Source organism: Zootoca vivipara, chromosome 12, assembly GCF_965207765.1.
Source record: "Zootoca vivipara chromosome 12, rZooViv2.hap1.1, whole genome shotgun sequence".
In the NCBI taxonomy this organism is placed as follows: Eukaryota; Metazoa; Chordata; class Lepidosauria; order Squamata; family Lacertidae; genus Zootoca; species Zootoca vivipara.
In genome coordinates, this window is record NC_142595.1 from 35,715,106 (window position 1) to 35,738,486 (window position 23,381).

The window sequence follows — 23,381 nt, forward strand, 5'->3', positions numbered from 1 at the left end:
GCATACTCCATTGCCTAGGATATTCTGGCTTGGGACAGGTGACCAGGTGTCAGGGGACCACCAGGGGTCAGGAGGGAGCCCACTGGGTCGGTGGAAGGGCTCCGAGATGTTGCTGTCTCAGAGCATCGCCCGGAAGGTGGTGCTGAGGCTCTCTCAGCGGAGGAGAGCTCAGGGGATGCTGACAGATCACAGGAGCATTGGGGTAGGTCGGAAGGACCTGAGCGCTGTAGAGGGAGAAGTGTCAGCAACCAGAGAACCTGCCCAACAGCTTAGTAGTTCGGGGGGGGGGGGAGAGGCAACGTCCCCGCCCCTTCACCCCAGGAGCGCAGGGGGGACAAACATCAGGAGCAAAGCAGAAACTGAGGGCTCCCAGGTTCCTTTGTTGGCGCCAATCTAGACGTGCGCCACTTCCGGATTCTGATTCGGACTAGACAGTCATGGACTTTTTAGCTCTGTTGTGTACATATGTATATAATAAAACTCTTTAGAAACCAGCTACGGCGTTTGAAGCCTCTTACTCACGAGAAGCCAACAAGCGCCCTTACAGCAGGCAATAGGGTGTTTCCAAATGCCCTGAGTCCCCAATGAAAGCAGCTTCCCTACAGCAGTGTCCAACCTGCAAATCACATTTCTTTCTATTCTGGCCAGATCAGGAGCGGGGTTGGGGGTTGGGAATCTTCTGACCCTGCAAGTGTTCTGGGACATCAACTCACCTGCAACGTGTCCCCATGAAGTACTGAGAGTTCGTTGCTGTTTCTGGCTGTGAAGTTATGGGTGGAGATCACAGACTTGCTCTCTGGGTGTTTATGTCTGTCAGGGGGGAAGAAAGAGCACATGGGGTTATGGGCAGGAAGGCCCATGACTTGCGGGCTTTCTAGAATATCAGCGAGGGTTAGGATGGGGGCTGGAAATCCAGCACCCCCAGCTTAAACAGTAAAAAATGGCCATACAGAAGGCTCTGTCTGCATCAATGTGCTTGTGGAATGCCCTCCTTTCAGAAGTGGGGCTGGCACTTCTGGTGCCAGGTCAAGGCTTACTTTACCCAGACATTTCAAGAGTTTTTAATTTGATGATCATGCAACCCTCTCTGTGTCACTTTTTTCTTTTTAAACTCTCCTTATTCGTTTGGGTGATGTGTTGTACTGTTTATAGCTGATCATAATACAGCTTGTTTATTTTTTAGGTTTTGTATCGTGCACTAGTTTCCATATAGATGATGGGCAGGTCGTACGTATTCCAAATGAACAAGGAAACATTTTAATTTCACTCTGCCCATTGCTGTTCCCCAAATAATCTTTCTCCTGGATTTGCATGCTTGTGGCATTTATGTAGTTTTGGGATCTTCATTTGGTTTAATCTAGGGCTGCAACGTTTAGTTAATTAATCAGATAGATAGGTAAAGGGGCCCCTGACCATCAGGTCCAGTCGTGTCCGACTCTGGGGTTGCGGCGCTCATCTCGCTCTATAGGCCGAGGGAGCCGGCGTTTGTCCGCAGACAGCTTCCGGGTCATGTGGCCAGCATGACAAAGCTGCTTCTGGCGAACCAGAGCAGCGCACGGAAACGCCATTTACCTTCCCGCCAGAGCGGTCCCTATTTATCTACTTGCACTTTGATGTGCTTTCGAACTGCTAGGTGGGCAGGAGCTGGGACCGAGCAACGGGAGCTCACCACGTCGCAGGGATTCGAACCGCCGACCTTCTGATCAGCAAGCCCTAGACTCTGTGGTTTAACCCACAGCGCCACCTGGGTCACTAATCAGATAGATAAACCCAATAAAAACAATTTAACTGATTAAAAAGGTGCTCTTGATACATGGGGCAGATGGTGTGTATGTGTGTACATACACACACACACACACACACACACACACACACACACACACACACACATTTATAATAGCGTCAGACAGCAAGTGCCATTTTGGAAGAAATGTTCTCATTTGACAGGGAAGACGAGAGGTGGGAAAAGGAACCTCTTATAAGATGCTGCTGTGGTATACGTACTTGCAGTCTAAAAACAAAGGAAGCATGCATTTTGTTCAGAACTACTGTTTCATTCATTTGCAAACCTGTAGTTTTAATCAACTAGTGTTATTTCCACAGTGAGGTCCATTTACTTTACCCCCATTAGCTGATGGCAGAATTAATTCCCCTCCCCCTTTCGTTTAAGTATTACTTGATAATAATTTTCGTAAGAAAAATAAGCAGAGGAAACCATAAATTAAGATCCCCTCGCAGGAAACAGGAACTGAACCATTCAAAGGGAAATTCATCAGTGATGCCCCGGCTGTTCTGAACAGGAAGCAATTAATTAGAGACACAAGATGGAAGCTTTTAAAGGCATAGTAACCCTGAAAAGCCTCCACAGAACTCTTCCTGGCCACATCAGATAGGCTGGCGCTGTGTGGTTCCATTTGAAGTAATGGACTTTGCCTCAAATTCAGAGGCCAGAACAATACAAGAGAGAGGATGAGGTATGTCAATTCTGAAACGAATGGGGGAATTTATTGATTGGGCGACAAATCCATTTTAAAACCAATTAAGATATCAATTAAAGCTTCGGTTCAAGTTGTGGAACACTTTCTCCAAGGTTACTTTGGGGTTCAGTGACATTAGTATAAGAGGAATGAACAAGAAACTATTAAGCACAGCCTTTCTAACAAAGAGTGGTTGCAAGTAAATGTCGTAAGTAAATATTGTACACTTCCTTCAATATCTCAGAAAGGCATGCAAATTTGGGCTTGGCAATATGAAAGTTCACTGAAATTTCAAACCCTTGACTAATCTGCTAAAAAGGTCGGGTGATGAATCAACCGAAAGTTATTTCAACCATTCAGCCCTCGTTTTTCATCACTTTTTATCTAGTTGAATGGCGGCATATGATGCAAATTCATGATGACACCAGTTCTGAACAGGGGGAAAAAATGTAATATTGAAGGAAGGGCTGGATAATGGGCAATGTGAGATATTGGCCCCCACACCACCTGCCTCTTTCCTATAGTGAATGGAATTTCCTGCAAGACAAAAGAGTCTCTCGCCCCTCCATGAAGATGAGGATGACAACTGCAACCCGCTGGGATACAAAGTTTGCCAAGCGCTTCAGAACAGATGATAGGAGATGGAGAAGAAAATGAATTAGAGCCCTTCACCGCACCGCCCCCCCCCAATCCTACCTTAGCTGGCTGCCTAGCGTCCCCCTCTTGGCTCTCTTCTGGGCGCCATCTTTCTTTAACCGCTGTCCTCTTGTTTTCATCCTGTTATATTTCCCTTCTGCGCCCACCACCAGAGCATCTGGCCTTGCCTTCTGTGATACCTACATTCCTTTACACCTCCCTGTTACAACCAGCCAGCTCCTATTACGTTACCTTATCCCAGTAAACCCAAGAGCCCTTAATTCCTGGTCTGTTGTTCCTTACATTATTCAGCCCTAACAAAACCCCATTTTGTTTCAAGCTAACCCAGGCAGCCTCGTTGTTCCCAAGCCCTGCTGCCCTGGCTCATTCTCACGGCTTTTCTAGAAAACCCAGTTCTCCCACATTGTACACACAGCCTGGAATGGAATTCCTTTGTGCTTATTTAGCTTCCTGCCAAGCCATGGCTACCCAGGGGCTGAAGAGATTGTCATGTTCTCTTGAGCCTGCTGCTTGTGTGCTGTTCCACATTAAGAACTCCCTGTGCCCTGTGCCCAAATTACAGTGCCTGCTGGCCATTACCACAGTGTGCTCCCGTCTATGGCGGCATTTGTGTTAACGTTAAGTGAAAACAAGTAACTCTACAGGAGGCCCTCACTGAAGGGGACATCACATTCAGCAATATCTACCTGGGGATATAGCCAACGAGTCTGCCTGGCTCTGCTCCCGACTGCTTACACGCCCACACTCTCTGTGGTGCGCAGGTGCATTCTGAGAAGGAACCGTGTAATGTGCGCAGGAAGCCAAACTGTGTAGGATCCAGCATATTAATTCTGCGCTCTTATTGCTTCCTTGCTTGAACTCCTCAGCGGAACAACTGGGAACCATGCAGCAGCCTAGGCCTCCACTGCGGACTACAACTCCCATCATCCCTGACCACTGGCCATGCTGGCTGGGTGTTGGAGTCCAACAACAGCTGGAGGGCAAAAAAAAAGTTGGCTGCTACTCCAGCAGCCACTTAATGGGTGGAAATAAATGGGTGGAAACCCTATAATTACTCCCAGCATTATTAATCATCCTCCATATTTTCTAGAGTGAAACTTTGCAAGGGCTGGAAGGTGACATGGAGTGGAAATGGGGTGACACTGGGCTTAATCGGTGTGTGTGTGTGTGTGTGTATGGAAGGAGCCCCTCTGTACATAGAAGATGTACGATCTGGTGTATGTGACTATGACCTGTTCAAGCCTTCTGCCCAGTGCTGAAAGAGGAGGGCACAGGCAAGCAGAAACGTATGCGTGGATGAACGCATGTCTCTTCAATCCAGCCACATGGCACAGAGCCTGGGTACATGTTACACTCACTGTGTTAGGGGAATCCCTACACATGAGAACTCTGCCTATGGTGACTTCTGAAGGGCTTGCCATCAACAGGCAGAGGAAGCTGGAAGGGACAGGAATCGCACACACAGAGTGAAGGAGAAGCTGCCAGCTGTACCTTTCGTACAACCATAGAGTTAAAAGGGAGCACGATAGTCATCTAGTCCAACCCCCTGCAATGCAGGATTCTTTTTGCCCAACATGGGGAATCGAACCCACGACCCTGAGTTTAAGAGCGTTCTCGTTCCCCCCCCTCTCCTACTTTCCCCTCCCAATTGGTAGGGGAAAGGAACACAGAAAATCAGCTGCGAAGAGGAGTGGTAGACAGACAGAGGCTACTAGTGCTTCCTCCTTCGCTGCATCATGTGTCCGATTGTGGGATTCTATTTTGTAGTGACTGTAACGTGAAGCCAAGGCTTTAGCCAAGCCAAGAATCCACGGCACTTTTGCAGAAGTACAATTCCCAGTCTTCTTTTTGGGAAGACCTGGCTCGGGACTCAAAGCTGTTTGCTCTTTTTAATGTAAGTGTTGCTCGGCCCCTTTTTCTGAAGGGTTTTCCAGGAAGTGGAGACCTTGGATCTCAACACTTCACTGGAACCTTTTTGTGACTTCTCTATGCAAACAACATCACATCATAAATACTTGTGGAAAATCCACCCTAAGTAATAAAAAGGGGAGAGGTCACTAGTCTAGATTATTTCAATGACCCATTGGGACCTTAGTCTATCTTTGTCTTGCTTGAAATCCAGAATTTCTTGTTCAGCTAAAAAAAAAGGCATCTGGTTTTAATTTGTTTCAAGAACTATGAGGGAACCCACTCCCTCCCTGACACGGTATGTATCAGTGAACCGTCATTTCCTCATTTTTGGGCAGTATGTGCACACACACACCACTTATGGGACCAGAATTGTCTCCCCCCCCCCCATTGTACATGTCTACTTTAGTTCAAGGTATCTGTTCTTGCGCCCATCTCCCTTTGTTAAATTGGTTATATTTCAACCTTGTGGACCTCAAGTAAATCATTATGGGCATATCTATACTAAATATGTTTGAAAAAAGTTTAATAGTCATTATATCTTCCTGAGAGGCGGTTCCTGGAGTGAGGGAGCTAGAGACCACTCACAGATCTTACCATCCTCATCAAAGTGCAATTCTCAGGATTATTTGGTGTGTGTGTGTGTGTGTGTGTGTGTGTGTGTGTGTGTGTGTTATAGTTGGAATGCTATAGAACTGAATTACCCCAAATCCCAGGGTGGTCGTAAGGACAAAACTATCTATCTATCTATCTATCTATCTATCTATCTATCTATCTATCTATCTATATCTATCTCTATCTACCATCATCTAAAATTGCTATACTACTGGTTAAAGATAAATTAATTAGTTTGCAGCTGAGGTGCCAGAACATTTTGTTTCAGTTCGCGATTGGACCTAATGGTCAGGGGTCCCTTTACCTTTTGATTCTTGTTCTTGGCAAGTATTAGGACTCACTGGACAGTTAGGCAGCAGAGGATTAAACTACAGTAAGCATTTGTTGCTGTTTAGTCGTTTATTCGTGTCCGACTCTTCGTGACCCCGTGGACCAGAGCACGCCAGGCACTCCTGTCTTCCACTGCCTCCCGCAGTTTGGTCAGACTCATGTTTGTAGCTAAGCATGGGAGTTGGTATAATGACCAACAAGGCCTGTATGTTTTCTCAGAAACCTCTTTCTTGGCCACGCTGGATCTGAATTTACTTTTCAGTTGTTTTTAAATCTCGTGTCAGGGTTGTTGTTTTTAAGTACAGTGGTGCCTCGCTAGACGAATTTAATTCGTTCCACGGGTCTTTTCTTATAATGAAAAATTCGTCTAGCGAATCCCATAGGAATGCATTGAATTTTTTTGAATTGTTTTTTGCCCATAGGAACGCATTAATTGAATTTCAATGCATTCCTATGGGAAACGAATTCGTCTAGCGAGGCAACCTCCACTAGAAAAAACCTTTCGTTAAGCGGAAATTTCGTTAAGCAGGGCATTCGTTAAGCGAGGCACCACTGTAGTTCTCCCATCAGTGAAGAAGACTAGGAACCTTTTTTTTTTTTGAAGCAGATGAATTTAATAAGCTGGATTCTTTGGCAGCTGCTAACATTTTGCATTCAGAATTCATTGTTGTGACAGTGGCTAGGTAGGTCCCTAGACACAAATGCAAACAGGTTCCGATTTGGGTAGGTAATTGCCAGTCCCCACTCAATGTTAAATGGCTGCTGATCACTGATCCGAAGCTCCCTTACTCCCACGCACCCTAACAGCCACTTGCTGCAATTTATACTGACTTATACAGACCACCACCCTCACCTAGTAAAGCCCCTGCCATTCCCACCACCACCACCTTACTAGTCCTATCGCTAACTTTCCTGCTCACCACCGGACCCAGCTTCACCCAATGCAGAGAGACAGAGAGACAGACGGAAACAGAAACAGAAAAGAACAACATAGAATTTATCTAAATTTCCCGTGATCAAATGGTTCACAAATTTTCCCAGCTGGGAAGACTCTCTACATCAGGCACCCCCAAACTCGGCCCTCCAGCTGTTTTGGGACTACAATTCCCATCATCACTGACCACTGGGTCCTGTTAGCTACGGATGATGGGAGTTGTAGTCCCAAAACATCTGGAGGGCTAAGTTTGGGGGTGCCTGCTCTACATGAAAGGCATATTATGGTGAGAAGGAGTCCTTCATCATGACAATGGCCCAAGCCATTCCATTCCCAGCCCTTGCGTGCTCTCTCTCTCTCTCTCTCTCTCTCTCTCTCTCTCTCTCTCTCTCTCACACACACACACACACACACTTCTTTCAAGCTCCCCCACCCTTAGGGTCCAGCAAAGACTCTGGAGGTCTGTGAAGCTGTGATTCAATTGGTGCCTGGATGAGAGCCCAGCACGAAAGGGTTTTGTGCAGCATGGTTGGGAAAGGCCTGTGACTCTGGAGAGCTTTTGTCACTCACAGGAGAGGCAACACAATGGCCAGTACTTTCAGTTCAGTATAAATTTAGCTTTCTATTCCCATACGCTGCCCCCGCCAGTGTTGCACGGGGGCCCATGCGTCTTAGGTCACTTGTAGACAACCTGTTTATTGAACATTCATTCTGATTTATATGTTGGTTGGGAGGTTATAGGATGTTGCATCAAGCCATGGTTATCCCACACTTTCTGGTACATTTCCCCATCATTTTCCTTATTGCAAAAAGTCAGACTTAAGAGGAAAGCGGCTTTGTTGCGCAAGAGCACCAAACTTTAATTGTGCTTGTATGTTACTGAATCTCCCGTCTGCAAAATAGCAATAGTCTATATTACTGTATCTGCTGCACACAGAAATAATATTCTTAAGGTTTTATGGGGCCCCTCTTCTATGTAGTAACAGATAATAATAATAATAATAATAATAATAATAATAATACGGTAATAATTTCTTTTTAACTAGTATTTATTAAGACTCTCATATATATATATTAAAAAGGGAAAGCCAACATCCCTTTTCAGAAAGCTGACATTTTGCGGCTCCAGACACAATAAGACAGAAAACAGACAATGCTGGTCAAATTCTGAAATTTTGGGAGAACTTTACCAAAACTTTGCTAATCCCGTCCTATCCTTCAGTATAAGAACAGCCTGCTGGATCTGGCCAATGGCCCATCTAGTCCAGCATCCTGTTCTCACAGTGGCCAACCAGATGCCTATGGGGAGCCTGAAATATCTTTCCCCCCCTCTCCCCCCTTTCCTCTCCCCTTGCCCCTCAGATCCAATTTCCAACCCTGCCTCCCAAGCTCCATCCGTCCATCCATCTGTCCATCCATCCAAACATCTCAACATACCCTCCCAAATATAAAAACTGATTGGCCAGAGGCTTGAAAGGGACTTACCCATTGGCTGCAATTGTGGGAGCTGATTGCTGCAACGGAGGAGAGCGGGGAGGAGAAACAGATAAATGGTTAACTAGCAAGACCGCACAGTCACCTTAGCCCAACATCCAGCTCAAGGCAGGATCCTCCCCAACTTATCACCTCTAACTGATTAGGCATGAAGTCATACCGACTGTAGTCAGAGCCAACCTTCCTCCTGCAAACTGGTGCCCTCCAGGTGTTCTGGACTACAGTTCCCATCAGCCTCAGTCAGCACAGTCGTATGTGGCTGGGGCTGATGGGATTTGCAGCCCAAAATGTCTGGAGGGCAGCAAGTTGGGAAAGGCTGATTCAGATCCACTCTGCCTTTGCGCATACCAGCGCAAAGTGGTGGCTAGAATGTTTGGCCAGCAAGACCTACGTTCTCATCCTCACACAGCCCATCAAGCTCCCTGGGTGGTCCGGGGCAAGCCTAATTAATGTGTAATTAAGATGCACGGGAAGATACAAGATTGGACACTTCAAAAGGAAACTAGACAAATTTGTGATAGATAGTTCTACTACTGGCTGAATAGAGCCCCCATTTTCAGTGCCACTATGCTGATGAATATTAGGGAGAAGAGGGGAGGACAAACAACGTGGGATAGGTCTTGCCTTAACAACCTGTTTAAGGGGCTTCCCTGAAGTATCTAGTTGGCCACAGAAGGAAGCAAAAGGCTAGTTTAAAATGACTTTTAGTCTCACTCAGCAGGTCTATTCTTATAGCAGAGAGAGAGAGAGAGGTGGAACTGTAGGAAGTTGTTTTTTAAAAATGGTCTGAATTATGCAGTGAGTAGCGGCTGTGGAATCAAACAGTCATAACGCTCTTCTAGAAAAGTTGGTTCCACCAGATTCTTATTTGTAGCAATGGCAAACAAACAAGAAATGAGCTATTGGATCCACCCAGAATGGATTGTGATGCCCCAAAATACAGTGGAATTTGCTGCCAAGGAGTGTGATGGAGTCTCCTTCTTTGGCGGTCTTTTAGCAGAGGCTTGACAGCCATCTGTCAGGAATGCTTTGATGGTGTTTCCTGCTTGGCAGGGGGTTGGACTGGATGGCCCTTGTGGTCTCTTCCAACTCTATGATTCTATGATCAGAATGGATCCTTCGAGCTACTTTCTGCCCACAAGGAGAACTTGCTCTTTCTTCCGGGAGGAGCAGATGCTTTTGCAGCTGTCCTCTTGCCCTTGGTGTGGGTTTCGCAAATGTTTATCCTGCCTGCTTTCCACCTCATCACTCACTTGGGCGCGACGTTCTTCGTGCCGGTGCTGCATCTCCACTGGGTCTTCCCAAGGCTGGCCAGAAGCGTCTAGGCGTGGCGTCTCCCAGCCACTCTGGAAAGTTGGGTTGTAGGGATCTGCGTAGCCCCGGGGGAAGTCCACTCTGGGGTGCACAGGGCAGAAAGGAGGTAGAAATGAATAGAAGAAAATAATGCAATTGAGAATGAGTGAAATCATGAAATGAGGGGTTGTTTTTGTTTCGATTGTGTTTTTTGTGTTTTCATATTGTGATTTTTATCTTGTGAACCACCCTGAGACCTGCAGGTATAGGGTGGTATAAAAGGTAAAGGGTAAAGGGGTCCCTGACCATCAGGTCCAGTCGTGTCCAACTTGGGGTTGCGGCGCTCATCTCGCTCTATAGGCCGAAGGAGCCGGTGTTTGTCCGCGGACAGCCGCAGACAAGGTCATGTGGCCAGCATGACAAAGCTGCTTCTGGCGAACCAGAGCAGCGCACGGAAACGCCGTTTATCTTCCTGCCGGAGCGGTCCCTATTTATCTACTTGCACTTTGATGTGCTTTCGAACTGTTGGTGGGCAGGAGCTGGGACCAAGCAACAGGAGCTCACCCCGTTGCAGGGATTTGAACCGCCAACCTTCTGATCAGCAAGCCCTAGGCTCTGTGGTTTAACCCACAGCACCACCTGGGTCCCTCAATATAGGTGGTATACAATAGGGTGGTATACAAATGTAATAAATACTACTACTACTACTACTACTACTAATAATAATAATAATAAATAATAATAATAATCATGAAACCCTGAATCACATACTGAAACTTGCCCATTAATTTCTGATTAAAATTGCCAAAACCACTCAGCTGATCTACCTCAACCCGACCAACACTGAATCACTAGCCAGTGTCACAAATGGATGGGTCTAATTTATCAGCAACATATCAAAAACCTTGGAATGCAAATCCCCAAGGTTTCCAATGCCCTATGAGTCTGAACTGAACCACTGAGCTCCAGTGACCAAGCTCATCTGGTGACATCAGCTCAGTTCAGCCAATGGCAGGCAAGAGAGGTCATGGCACCATGACTGCAAAGCTGAGCAGCCAGTGGCATGAAGAAGGGAAACAGGGCCAGCATAGAACTGAGAGTCCGAGGAGACGGCTGCTCGGTTTAGGAAGAAGTGGGTGGAAAAGCAAGTGAGCAAAGCCATTGAAAACACAAAACTGGACAAAATTTGAAGAGGGAAGGACAGGGCCGGATTTAGGTTTGATGAGACCCTAAGCTACTGTCCTTTGTCAACAACAGCTGTCCTTTGTCAACAACAAATTGTCGCTGTTTTTTGGTGTTGAATATATGCTATATGGTAATTTATGGACCTAATAGGAATCTAAAGCCCTTTGTACATGTTGCCATGCAATCAGTCCATGCAGAATGTAGGCACCCTATATAGAGAAATGAGCACACCAGTGATATTTTAGGGAGCAGGCTAGCATTACTTACATCATAGGAGCCTACACAACACAAAACACTGTTGCTGTATGTAGGTTTTATTTTATTTGTTTTCATCTTATATTTTAATTTGTTTGGGCCCCCCCCCCAAGAAAGTGGGGCCCTAAGCTATAGCTTGTTTAGCTGATGCATAAATCCGGCACTGGGGAAGAAATAACAAACCAAGACAAGTCTCAAGTCCCTTCCCCCTTACCTTGGCCTGGTCCAGTTTTCACCCAGTGAATACCACAGTTCCGCCTCCTGGTCTCCCAAGCAGCCTCGCATCAGGGTCACTGCTTCTAGGGTCAGCATGGGGCTGCGCAGCTCAGAAGCGAACGCTGGTCCCCCTGAAGACTCCACAACCTGAAGTGGGATGCGAGAATAAAAGTTATTGTTATTGTTACATTCTATTTATTTATATCCCAGTCCAGGACTCAAGGGGGCCCAAGTTCTCCACAGGAGGTGCTTGACTCTAGACCAGTGGTTCCCAACCTTTTTTTTTTTGGCCATGCCCCACCTAAGCATCTCTAAAACCCTGATGCCACCTCCCCCCGCCCCATAATTCTTTATTGTTTGTTTATTTATTTATCCCCGCCCATCTGGCTGGGTTTCCCCAGCCACTCTGGGTGGCTTCCAACAAATACCAAAATACATTAAAACATCACAGATTAAAAACTTCCCTAAACAGAGCTGCCTTTAGGTATTTTCTAAATGTCAGGTAGTTGTTTATCTCCTTGACCTCCGATGGAAGGGCGTTCCACAGGGCGGGCGCCACTACCGAGAAGGCCCTCTGCCTGGTTCCCTGTAGCTTTGCTTCTTGCAGTGAGGGAACTGCCAGAAGGCCCTCGGCGCTGGATCTCAGTTTCCGGGCTGAGCAATGGGGGTGGAGACGCTCCTTCAGGTATACAGGACTGAGGCCGTTTAGGGCTTTAAAGGTCAGCACCAACACTTTGAATTGTGCTCAGAAACATACTAGGAGCCAATGTAGGTCTCTTAGGACTGGTGTTATGTGGTCTCGGCAGCCGCTCCCAGTCACCAGTCTAGCTGCCGCATTCTGGATGAATTGCAGTTTCCGGGTCACCTTCAAAGGTAGCCCCAAGTAGAGCACATTGCAGTAGTCCAAGCGGGAGATAACTAGAGCATGCACCACTCTGGTGAGATAGTGAGATAGTCCGCGGGCAGGTAGGGTCCCTACCGCAGGCAGGTAGGGCAGATGGAGCTGGTAGACAGCCACCCTGGACACAGAATTAACCTGTACCTCCATGGACAGTCCAAAATGACTCCCAGGCTGCGCACCTGGCCCTTCAAGGGCACAGTTATCCCATTCAGGACCAGGGAGTCCCCCACACCTGCCCGCCTCCTGTCCCCCCAAAACAGTACTTCTGTCTTGTCAGGATTCAACCTTAATCTGTTATTATTCAAAAAGTGAACTCCTACTCATGTGAAGGAAGTCTAAAAGGCCATAAACTGTTAATAACTCATTCTCGAATCCCCCCTAAAAATAAAATTGCTCCCCTGTGGGGGGGGGGTGTGCCCCACATTTGGAACCACGGCTCTAGAGCCAATCTGTACACGCAGCAACATCATGCAATGAAGCTTTTCATGGATTGCACCACGCTGCTCTCCAAGGGTGCTGGGAGAGGACTGCACTTTTAATGCTCTCCCATGGCAAAGGAGACTTCACATACAGGTGCCTAGCATACCAGGGATACGTGTTCTAGGCTCCCCTTTGATACACCAGTTTTCCACATGCCATGATTTATTTATTTTTTAAAGGGTTTCAGTCCCATGTCTGCCATCCGCATGGTATAGTTCACCCTGTCATTCTGCTGCTTGGGCAAATCACCTTCCAGGGTTTAATTACCACTGGTTTGTAGAGCAGCAGCCCCCTTGTTCAGCTGCCTGAGAGTTCATCTTCCCCTCCCCTCTGCCCCATCGAGCCTGTTGCTTACCAGCTTCAAGGGGTTGAAGAGAAAATGTATGAGCTCCTCTGAGGTAGGGTTTGCAATGTTCGATTTCAGCCTTGCCTGGGTGGCGGGAACAAAAGCGTATCCTAGTGGTTAGCATGAGCCAGGCAGGCGCCCTCTTGCTTTCTCGCGAGAAAAGTGCATTCAGAGACACTCACCAGAAGACTGAAGGAATATTTCATCTTGGCCAGAGCATCTTCAAACTCCTCTTGGGAAGGAGGCCGGGATCGGATTGTCAGGAGTCCCTCTGCGGATGCAGCAAAGTAAGAAGATATTGACACCTGCGCTGCAACTTGGGCTATTGTTCTACGATGACATGACATGCAACCTAAATTATGTATACTTCCTCTTGGAATCGCAGCGGAACAAAGCAAGAGGCATGAAAGCACAAACGAATGCCAAAACAGACTCAGGCGTGTGCCTACATCCCACTTCCACCTCACCAGTCCAGAATCTGTTTTGGAGACCAGAGCCCCCGGTCCCGGTGGCTCTAGAGGCTTCCTCAGCACAGGTGCCCAAGGCCTCCATTATATGCTCCGCATAATGATATTACTGCGTTACACATGTCAGTACAAGACGCCCACATGTGGAGCTGCACACACGGTGCGCAGCAACTGTGTCAGCAAGCCTTTGGAGCCAGGACCAGAGTTGCAGGATTTCTGCCTGCAGACTGGAATCCGTTGAGGGTTCTGGAGAAAAGCCCCTTGCCCCAGGTTCCGGCGGGTCTGGTGGTTTTCCCTGAAAGAGCGACTCACGTCAAATGAGCAAAACACACACACACACACACACACACACACACACACACACACACACACACAAAGAGACCTCTTATATATGCAAAGCTACGGTGCTATGCCGAAACAGGAGACCTGGGGCCTGTTATGTTAGGGAAGCCTTTCAGAGCCCAGTGAAACTTTCTGGATACTGGTGGGTTTCCAGAATTGTCCAGAGGGCAGAACCAGAATGTTCAGCCAGACAGGAGCAGCATTCAGAGGCATCTCTAGTTTCTAGCCGCCTCAGTTATCGTGGCAGGAAAGAGAGGGAAAATGTAGTTTCCTGGAGCCCGGTTTGATCTATATTTCTCACCGCCTGGCCCCCGGCGACGCCCCTTTGCGGAGCGCTTGCGCTGATCCAGGACACGGAAAGCTTCGGCTGATTTCTGCAGCTTCCCTATGAAGGCTTCCACGTCGTCAAAAACATGGTTCAGCAGCTCCTGTCAGATGGAGAGAGGAAGGGAGATGACAATAGACAGCTCCAGCTGAACACTCTATATAGAGCCCTCCATGTACCAAGAACCAAATGCACAAATCTGTACATATCGACTCCACTGAGTTCAGTGGAGCTTACTGCTAAGTAAGCGGGTATAGCATTGCAGCCTCAATTTCTAAAAAGAAAGAAAGAGTTGTGGCATGTACATGTACTGGAATTCCCTGTTCTATGCAAATTCATGTGATGTTCGCCTGCCCTAACTACACTTTACTCCTGGAAAAGCAGAAAAGACCATCTCCTCAATCTTGAACTCCTTGAAGGAAGTGCAAGATATTTATATCAACGGCAGCATTCCACTGTGCTACAGCAACATAAAACTACACGTGGTTTGCAGAACAACAACGATACTTTTAACAGAATGAAAACACAGTTCCCTAAACATTACATGAGAAAAAAATAGTATTTAAGAGATCATCCCAAATACATTCTATAGGTTGTGTGTGTGTGTGTGTGTTTCTTAAAGTCCAGATATGCCAATACGCTCTGCACTTTTAACAGCTGTACAACAAGCAGGGAAAAATCCCCACCACAGGTGTATCTCTCCCTATCATTTCTTTGTTACCTGTCCAAACCTGCACATACCTGTCAGGAAGATGCCAAGGGCACTGAGTATGCATCAGGGGCAAAAGGTGACGGGTCCCACTGGGTGCATGCAAATATAGGCAAATCCACAAATCCTACCTCATGGCAATCACTCCTACCTCCCACAAATCATTCTAACCTCTTTTACAGGCCACCTGGTTTTTCACACCACACCTTTCCAGCTAAACTTACCACATTTTGCTCGGACTGAACAAAGGCCAGGTCAGATTCAGCTGCCGAGGTATCTGGAAGTAGAAAGAGCCAGGAGGTTAGACATGCTACACTATCCTCTGCCCACCCTAAAGTTCAGTGGTGTTCAACTCAGGCATAAAGGTGTGCATAGTTTTGCAGCCTTCGGCTAAGGGTCAGGGCTCCTGGCTTCTCACCATTCTCCCTTTGCTCTGGCACGATAACTGTTGTCCTGGAGGGCACCTGTTTAGGAGACTGAGGGAGGGTCTCTGGAGCCTTGTTGGTCTGACTGCCAAGCCAGTTCTGGGTAGCTCTGAAGACGAGAGACGAAAAGCAAGAGGTTGAGATTAAAAAGGAAGGGCTCTCACCCTGAGAGAGAATGCTATTCTAGACAGCTCTAGCTCTCATAGCTGCCAAGTCTCCCGTATTCCCCGGGAAATCCCCGTTTTTCCAGCTGTTCCTAGCTGAAAAAACGGACACCCCCCCCGGTTTATTCTGGCATGACAGCCATTTTGGAACTGGGCAGAGCATGCTCAGAAGCGACTTTTGATGCTGCTCTGCCCAGTTCCAAAATGGCTGCAGTGCGACTTCTGGCGCAGCGGCCATTTTGGAACTGGGCAAAGCAGCATCAAAAGTCACTTCTGAGCATGCTCCGCCCAGTTCCAAAATGGCGGCAGCGCTACTTCCGGTCTGCTACTTCCAGCCCGGTCCCTTATTTCTCCGACAGCAACTTGGCAGGTATGCTAGCTCTCCTCTGGCTCAAGCGTAGGGAATCTTTTTCTGGTCAAGGGCTACAGTGCCTTGGGTGTGGGAGGGGCTGGAGCCAGTGGTGGGTGTGGCCAGAACCAAAGTGGGCAGGGCCAGATCCCAAACTATGTCACTCACAAACATGTGTACTGGCACTCCAGCAGCTGCTTTTACTAGTGAAAACAGCTTTGGTGAGGTTTTCTGCTTTGTTTTAGCAGAAAAGCAGTGCATGTGGGTGCTTAACCCTTTTCCGTTGCTTTTTTGCTGCAACTCACTCCCACTTCAAGCCACTCTCCACACCTCCACTCCGCAGGGTTCAAGAAGCATGGGAGGAAACTTGCGGGGGGGGGGGAATCAGTGGGACTTGCGTTAGAAAAATAGCATGTGGGTGAAAGCGTCAGATGCCTCTACCAAAACATCTCTACTGTAAAACCACACAGACCATTCCTTGTAGCTGCTCTTCCATAGAAAAAGCCATCAGCAGGATTAAAATACAGTGTGTGCGCGCATGTGCACTTTGCAGCCTTCCTAGTTTTAGAACTCCCCTTTCCCTAAGACCTGTGGCTATACAGTGGTACCTCGGTTTATGAACACAATTGGTTCCGGAAGTCTGTTCATAAACTGAAGCGTTCATAAACTGAAGCGAACTTTCCCACTGAAAGTAATGGAAAGTGGATTAATCCGTTCCAGACGGTCCGCGGAGTAACCGTTCATAAACTGAAGCGAACTTTTCCATTGAAAGTAATGAAAAGTGGATTAATCCGTTCCAGACGGGTCCGCGAAGTACTTAAACTGAAGCGTTCATAAACTGAAACATGGGTGTAATTGGTTCCGGAAGTCTGTTCATAAACTGAAGCGTTCATAAACTGAAGCGAACTTTCCCATTAAAAGTAATGGAAAGTGAATTAATCCGTTCCAGATGGGTCCGCAGCGTTCATAAACCGAAAATTCATAAACCGAGGTGTTCATAAACCGAGGTTCCACTGTACAGGCTTATGGGTCTGCACTCACCTGAGTGCCTCCTTCCGTTGGGCATTTCCACCTGACTTGAAGTCCAACAGAGCTCCATTAATGTCCTGCTGGATCAATTCTGCCTGTAAAATAGAAGAGAAAATAGAACTCAGAATGCTTGGCAGTGAGAGATAAAACTCTCTCTCTTCCCCAGCCCATCCCCAAAATATGCTTTGTGGCAGGCACCCCCAAACTCGGCCCTCCAGATGTTTTGGGACTACAACTCCCATCATCTCTAGCCAACAGGACCAGTGGTCAGGGATGATGGGAATTGTAGTCCCAAAACATCTGGAGGGCCGAGTTTGGGGATGCCTGCTTTGAGGCATCACATTAGCCTTCATAAACCTGGTGCCCTCCCAATGTTTTGGACTCCAGCTCCCATCAGCCCCCGCCAGCAGAGATGGGCATAAGATTGGCAAAGACTGCTTTAGGTTACATTTCCTGAAGCTGGAAGAGGGCTTCACTATCAAGAGTCGGTTTTCAAACTTCCCTTATGGATCCACAGTGTCCCGTTTCCTTACCCCTACATGGTCACATTCAAAGAAGTGGACATCTGGTTTGAGCTGGTGGGGTTCCTGGCACACAAGCAGAAGCAGCGACTGGGATCGAGACTCAGTTCGAACGGCTTCACAACGAGCCACAGCGGCTAACCCGTAGTTCTCCAGCTCATCCTGTAGGGGGAGACAAAGTCACCAAACAATCCAGGCAACCCATACGGAGCCCTCTCCAAAGAAGAGATATTGGATCACAGGGCTACAGCCAACAACCTCTTGGTCCCTATTCGCCACCCAACATCCCAGTCCTGGGTTGCTCCTCTACCTTTGAGTCTACGTCGAAGAGCTTGATGGCCGACCCGTTGACCTGAAGCAACATCTCCTGAACCCAGATCTTCCCTTGGGCATCCATGACAGACAGTTTCCTGGTGGCATCCTCCACAGTTGCCAAGTCATCCTCGTCCCCGATGGAGAAGGTCACCAAGTGCTGGAAGATACAGAAGGGAGAGAAGCCTGTGCAAATCCGTCTTAAGTCACCGAGGTTACTTGTTGCTTTATTGCACTAGTTTGCAAATGGTTCTGGGGACCATCAGAAGGGCTTCCCTAATAATAATAATAATAATAATAATAATAATAATAATTTATACCACGCCCCATCTGGCTACTCTGGGCAGCTCCCAGCAGAATATTAAAAACATGATGAAACATCAAACATTAAAAACTTTCAGATGTCTTCTAAAAGTCAGATAGTTCTTTATTTTCTTGACATCTGACAGGAGGGCATTCCGCAGGGAGGGCGCCACTACCGAGAAGGCCCTCTGCCTGGTTCCCTGTAATTTGGCTTCTCACAGGGAGGGAACCGCCAGAAGGCCCTCGACGCTGGATCTCAGGGTCCTGGCTGGAAGATGGGGGTGGAGATGCTCCTTCAGGTATGAAGCTGTTTAGGGCTTTAAAGGTCAGCACCAACACTTTGAATTGTGCTTGGAAATATGCTGGGAGCCAATGCGGGTCTTTCAGGACCGGTGTTACATGGTCTCAGATATGGTATTCATGGGCATCAGAATGACTACCAAAACCAACCCTGCCTTAGAACATCCAGGTGCCCAAAAGTGGAGTGTGAGTGTTTGTGAATGAGTATGAAAGTGAGTGAATAAATACATAAATAAATGAGAGGGAGGGAGGGAGAGGAAGAAGGGCCTTAACAGGGTCTCTCCGCCATCTGATGTTCAGTTGGTGGGCAGAGAAGAGAGTGGGCCTTTTGGAGAGGACTCTGCCCAGAAAGGCTAACTTGGCACCAAGTATATTGGTTATTTGATGGTAGACCAGCTCATACTCCAGCTGGGCTGTCCTCTCCCTCCACAGAGCCATCTGCTACTACCAGCTGCTCTGTGGGAAGCATCTCAGTGACATTTTATACGTTGTGAGTCATACTCAGTACGCTTCTGAGTACCAGTTGCTGGAAGCTGCAGGAGAGGAGGCTGCTCTTGTGCTTGGCTGCTGCCTGAGGGTTTCCCACCGGCATCTCTTTGGCCACGTTGAGAACAGGATGCTGGACTAGATAGGCCATTGGCCTGAACCAGGAGGGCTTCCCAGGAGGGTGGTTCCCTCACTGCAAAAAGTGAGATTACAGGGAACCAGGCAGAGGGCCTTCTCGGTAGTGGCACCCTCCCTGTGGAATGCCCTCACATCAGATGTCAAGAAAATAAACAGCTATCTGACTTTTAGAAGACACCTGAAGGCAGCCCTGTTTAGGGAATTTTATCGTGTTTTTAATATTCTGTTGGGAGCCTCCCAGAGTGGCTGGGGAAACCCAGCCAGATGGGTGGGGTAATAATAATAATAATAATAATAATAATAATAATAATTTCTTATGATAATATAGTCCAGTGGTTTAAGTACACAATTGGTTCCGGAAATCTGTACTTAACCTGAAGTGAACTTTCCCATTGAAAGTAATGGAAAGTGGATTAATCCGTTCCAGACGGGTCCGCGGAGTACTTAAACTGAAAGTACTCAAACCGAAGCGTTCTTAAACTGAGGTATGGAATGTAATGTGTGTAGGTAAGGCATGTTAGTGTAGGCAATTGATTTTTTGTTTATGTCTTGTATGACGAACGGCATGAATGTATGTGTATGTATCATTCTTTGTTTTATTTATATGCAATAAAAATAAATTAAATAAAAAAAAACAAAACACTGAGGTATGACTGTATTGTTGATCATTGCTTTTCCCCCTAAAAAGATTATATTTAATTTTACTTGTACACCACACCTTGGAATAATTTGTGTCATGAAAGGTGGTATAAAAATAATTGTGAGGAATGTATTTGTCCTGGCTTTCCAGTATTAAACATGAGCTTATTCACTCTGCTGATTTTTGCCCTGTGCCATGGCTCTACTTTGTGCTTACTGCTTCAGTGTGGATTGTATAACAGGGGTACTTTTTAAAAATTGTTTTCTTGTTTAGTTCCCCATATATTTCTACCCAAAAGACAATCCAAAAAAACATGAACACCAAAACTTTATACAGGCCTAGGCAACATCCCAAATGAACTAGAATACCCATCTTCCAACTCATGAGTCAGGATCCCAAAACTAGCTTGTAGGCCAACCTCAGAGTGAGTCGCAGATTATTTAGATGATTCGTTTTGGAGGGAAGACTGTTGTCTTTTAAAGAGGAGACAGGCAGGCAGGCAAACAGAAGCGGAGGGAAAAGTGCAAAGTTAAGGAGTACATGTGTGGTAAAAAAAGAAGTCAGAGTCAAGTGACAGGTCAAAATAATGGAAGGTGGTTGTTCTAGAATGTTCCTCAGAATCCACTGCAACACAATGGGTTTCCTCAAAATAACTCTGGAGGCAACCAAGAACCCCTCATCCTTATAACTTCTTCCCTAATATCACTCAGTTTTCCCCACACTAATTCACTAGCCACTTATGTCCCACAGCTCTTGCCCCCCGCTTTAGCACAGCCCAGACCCAAACTTACATTGACGGCATATTGTGAGACGTCTGCCATGATAATGCTAGAATACTTCTTCCTCTGCTCTGCAGAAAGAGACAAAACATTATTTAAGGAGGAGGAATTGTGTTGCAATGTTGACTTGAAGCAGCAAATGTAACCTGAAACTTTAGTGTCAACTGTCAGCCGGGTCTGTTTAGCATCAACCGGAAACTTTTATTTAAAAAAGGTGGCAGTGAGGTGGCAGTCTTTGGGGGCCGGGCTGCTGCTATGTCCTATCCAGAACAAATGGGCAGGGAGGATGGGATTACAGGATACATACACATTTATTCAAAACACAAAGAATCCTGGGAACAGCTGTTTGTTACCCTGTGAGAAGTGACCTACAGTAGCCAGGACGGTGCTTGAACTATGGTGTATCCCCAGCCACAATGCACATGAGGTCTGCCTTCTTTGTGACAGGGCTCCTGACAGTGGTGTGACAGTCGAAAATTCAGCAAATAAAACTTCATTTAACTTACATCCTAGGGGAAATTGCACATGCTTAACAGCTGCATGCCAGGGTCATTTTCAAGACACAGAAACATCAGCATAAAAATGGGAAATAAGCATAAATGTACTGGTATATACAGTCATACCCTGGTTTTCAAACAGCTTAGTTCTCAAACGTTTTGGCTCCCGAACGCCGCAAACCTGGAAGTGACTGTTCTGGTTTGCAAACTACCGTGTTTCTCCGAAAATAAGACACCGTCTTATATTTATTTTTCCTCAAAAAACCCCACTATGGCTTATTTTCAGGGGGTGTCTTATTTTTTTTTTAATTAAGCATGGTACAGTTTAAGCTACAAGGTTAAACTACCTATCACTATGGCTTCTTTTCAGGGTATGGCTTATATTCCATGAATGCTTAAAAATCCTGCTATGGCTTATTTTACGGCTACGTCTTATTTTCGGAGAAACAGGGTATTTTGGGAAGCAGAATGTCCAATGGGGCTTCCACGGCTTCCAATTGGCTGCAGGAGCTTCCTGCAGCCAATCAGAAGCCGTGCTTTGGTTTCTGAACATTTTGGAAGTCGAATGGACTTCTGGAACAGATTCTGTTTGATTTCCAAGATACGACTGAATGTACACATATTATACATATTACGATACCTCTCGCTCATGCACACATGCAATGAGCGAGGGTTTGCCTACTTTAAAGGACAGTGGGTTGTATCCAATGCTAATCTGACTCAGAGTAGACCCATGGAAGTTAACGGACATGACTAACTTAGGTTCATTAATTTCAATGGGTGTACTCTGACTAGGACTAGCACAGGTTAAAACTATTAATAAGAACATCCAGGGATTTATCTCTCTAAGGAACACTTTTCAGTTCTTAAGAAATTATTACCTCTCCTAAAGAAGAGGGATGTAATTACTGCCTCTCCCTGCGGGAACCAGTTTAGCTTGTGAGAAACACCCACACACCCATCTCCTCCCTTCTTACGGCTTCTCTGCTGATTCCTGCTCTTTCCCCACCCCACGCGGCAAAGATGTGGTTATTGAGGGTGAGGAGCAAAGAGTTAAGCCAAAGGCTTCCCAGGTAAGGTGTTGACGTGAGAAAGGGATCCCACGTGATATACTCAGGAGGGGAGTTCCAGGTATAAAGATCATCAGTAGATCCGTTTATGAGAGCTGATAATCTTCGAAAAAGCTGAGGATGCTACAGCTTCAGGACTGAGAAGGTCTTCAGATCTGAAACGTACTACCATACTCATAAATAAACAAATCTTCCAGATACATTCCTATACGCCAAAACTCACCATAAATGGCTCTGGCGCTGGGCCTGGAGCGGTCACTGTCTAGGCTGCAAGACAAAACGGACTAGTTATTCAACAACCAGAAGAAATCACCTCAGGTCCATATTTCCAGACTACTATACATCTTTCTCAAAGCTTGCTAGGCCCTCAGACTCCCCTCTGCCCATGAATCCTGGAGGCCAGTATCTTCTAGGGATGGGGAACCCGTTCGAATCCTATCAGCCTCAGACAGTATGGCCAATGTTCAGGGAGTTGTGGCCCCGGCAACATTTGAAAGGCCGCAGGCTCCCCATCGCTGGTCTTAGTCCTCACAAAGCCCCACTGTGCACCCAGGAAAAGAAATATTAGGAATCTGTGCCACTAAATTTTCCTTTAGCTCCCAAACAAGGCCATTACGCTATACTGAAACAGCCCAGTTTCTGTTCAAAGAGGTTTTGCAGCCATTAGTGCCCCAGCCCACGTCAACTCTAGTCCCACCAACCCCTTTTGTCAACCCAGAAGTGAAAGAAAAAGAGAGGGAGAGGCAAGACTATGGCGAGACGTCCTTGCCAACACCAGTAGGACCTCAACATGAACCCCAATGGCAGTTTTCCAAGCAGTCCTTTGACAATGCTCAGCAAGTTCAAAAATCACAACGAAAGGGTCAAGAGAACAAGGGAGGCGTTCATGGTGAGTTCCGGCAGCTCATTTTCTAGAAAAATCGCAGGTGAAGCCTAGGAGACACCCTTGCCTTAAGATCTGGGAAGGGTGTGTGGCCTGGAGAGAATCCTAAGGTTCAGACAGGGAGGTTCGAAGGGTTACATTTGCCCCCCGCCAGGCCTGAGGGTCTCCACCTTTTGTGGAGGGCAGTGGCTCTCCAAGGTTTCAGCCACAAGGCCTTCTTCCCAGCACAACCTGGAGGTGTGAAATGTCAGGGTTAGCACCTAACACCTTTTCTATGCAGGTCGGGCTCTCTCAGCCCTCAGGGCAGAAAGTGAGTGCATGCCCAGAACACTGCAGAAGGTTCTGGAAAGCAAAGAACTTTGCACTTAAGCTCTACTTCCCAGATAAAACCGGGCACACCTTGAATTTCGGTGCCTCCCTAGGTAGTCTTGCTCCCACATCTGCAGGTGCTGGATACAATTCTCTGACAGCCCCTCTTACCTTCCCGAGTCACTCATGATGTCAGCGGCCTCGACCGAAAGTCCCAATGCAACCTGGCAAACGTAAGAGGA

The 23,381-nt window shown here is 46.9% G+C and overlaps 1 protein-coding gene across 2 annotated transcripts in view; it reads right to left on the reverse strand.

The window, feature by feature from the left end:
- The window catches only part of EPS8L1 (EPS8 signaling adaptor L1), a 41,147-nt gene that overhangs the window by 12,033 nt on the left and 5,733 nt on the right, over positions 1-23,381 (reverse strand). The window contains exons 2-16 of one of the 2 annotated variants that reach the window (XM_035134588.3): positions 23,311-23,363; positions 22,171-22,214; positions 20,393-20,451; positions 17,733-17,894; positions 17,435-17,584; positions 16,914-16,996; positions 15,353-15,468; positions 15,159-15,211; positions 14,202-14,328; positions 13,274-13,362; positions 13,101-13,175; positions 11,363-11,511; positions 9,669-9,810; positions 8,407-8,435; positions 714-810 (exon numbers count right to left, since the gene is read on the reverse strand). In XM_035134588.3, coding sequence (XP_034990479.2) covers positions 714-810; positions 8,407-8,435; positions 9,669-9,810; positions 11,363-11,511; positions 13,101-13,175; positions 13,274-13,362; positions 14,202-14,328; positions 15,159-15,211; positions 15,353-15,468; positions 16,914-16,996; positions 17,435-17,584; positions 17,733-17,894; positions 20,393-20,451; positions 22,171-22,214; positions 23,311-23,363 — 1,428 coding nt within the window. The remainder of the gene's footprint in view (positions 1-713; positions 811-8,406; positions 8,436-9,668; positions 9,811-11,362; positions 11,512-13,100; positions 13,176-13,273; positions 13,363-14,201; positions 14,329-15,158; positions 15,212-15,352; positions 15,469-16,913; positions 16,997-17,434; positions 17,585-17,732; positions 17,895-20,392; positions 20,452-22,170; positions 22,215-23,310; positions 23,364-23,381) is intronic. The other variant, XM_088656365.1, reaches the window with a different exon arrangement.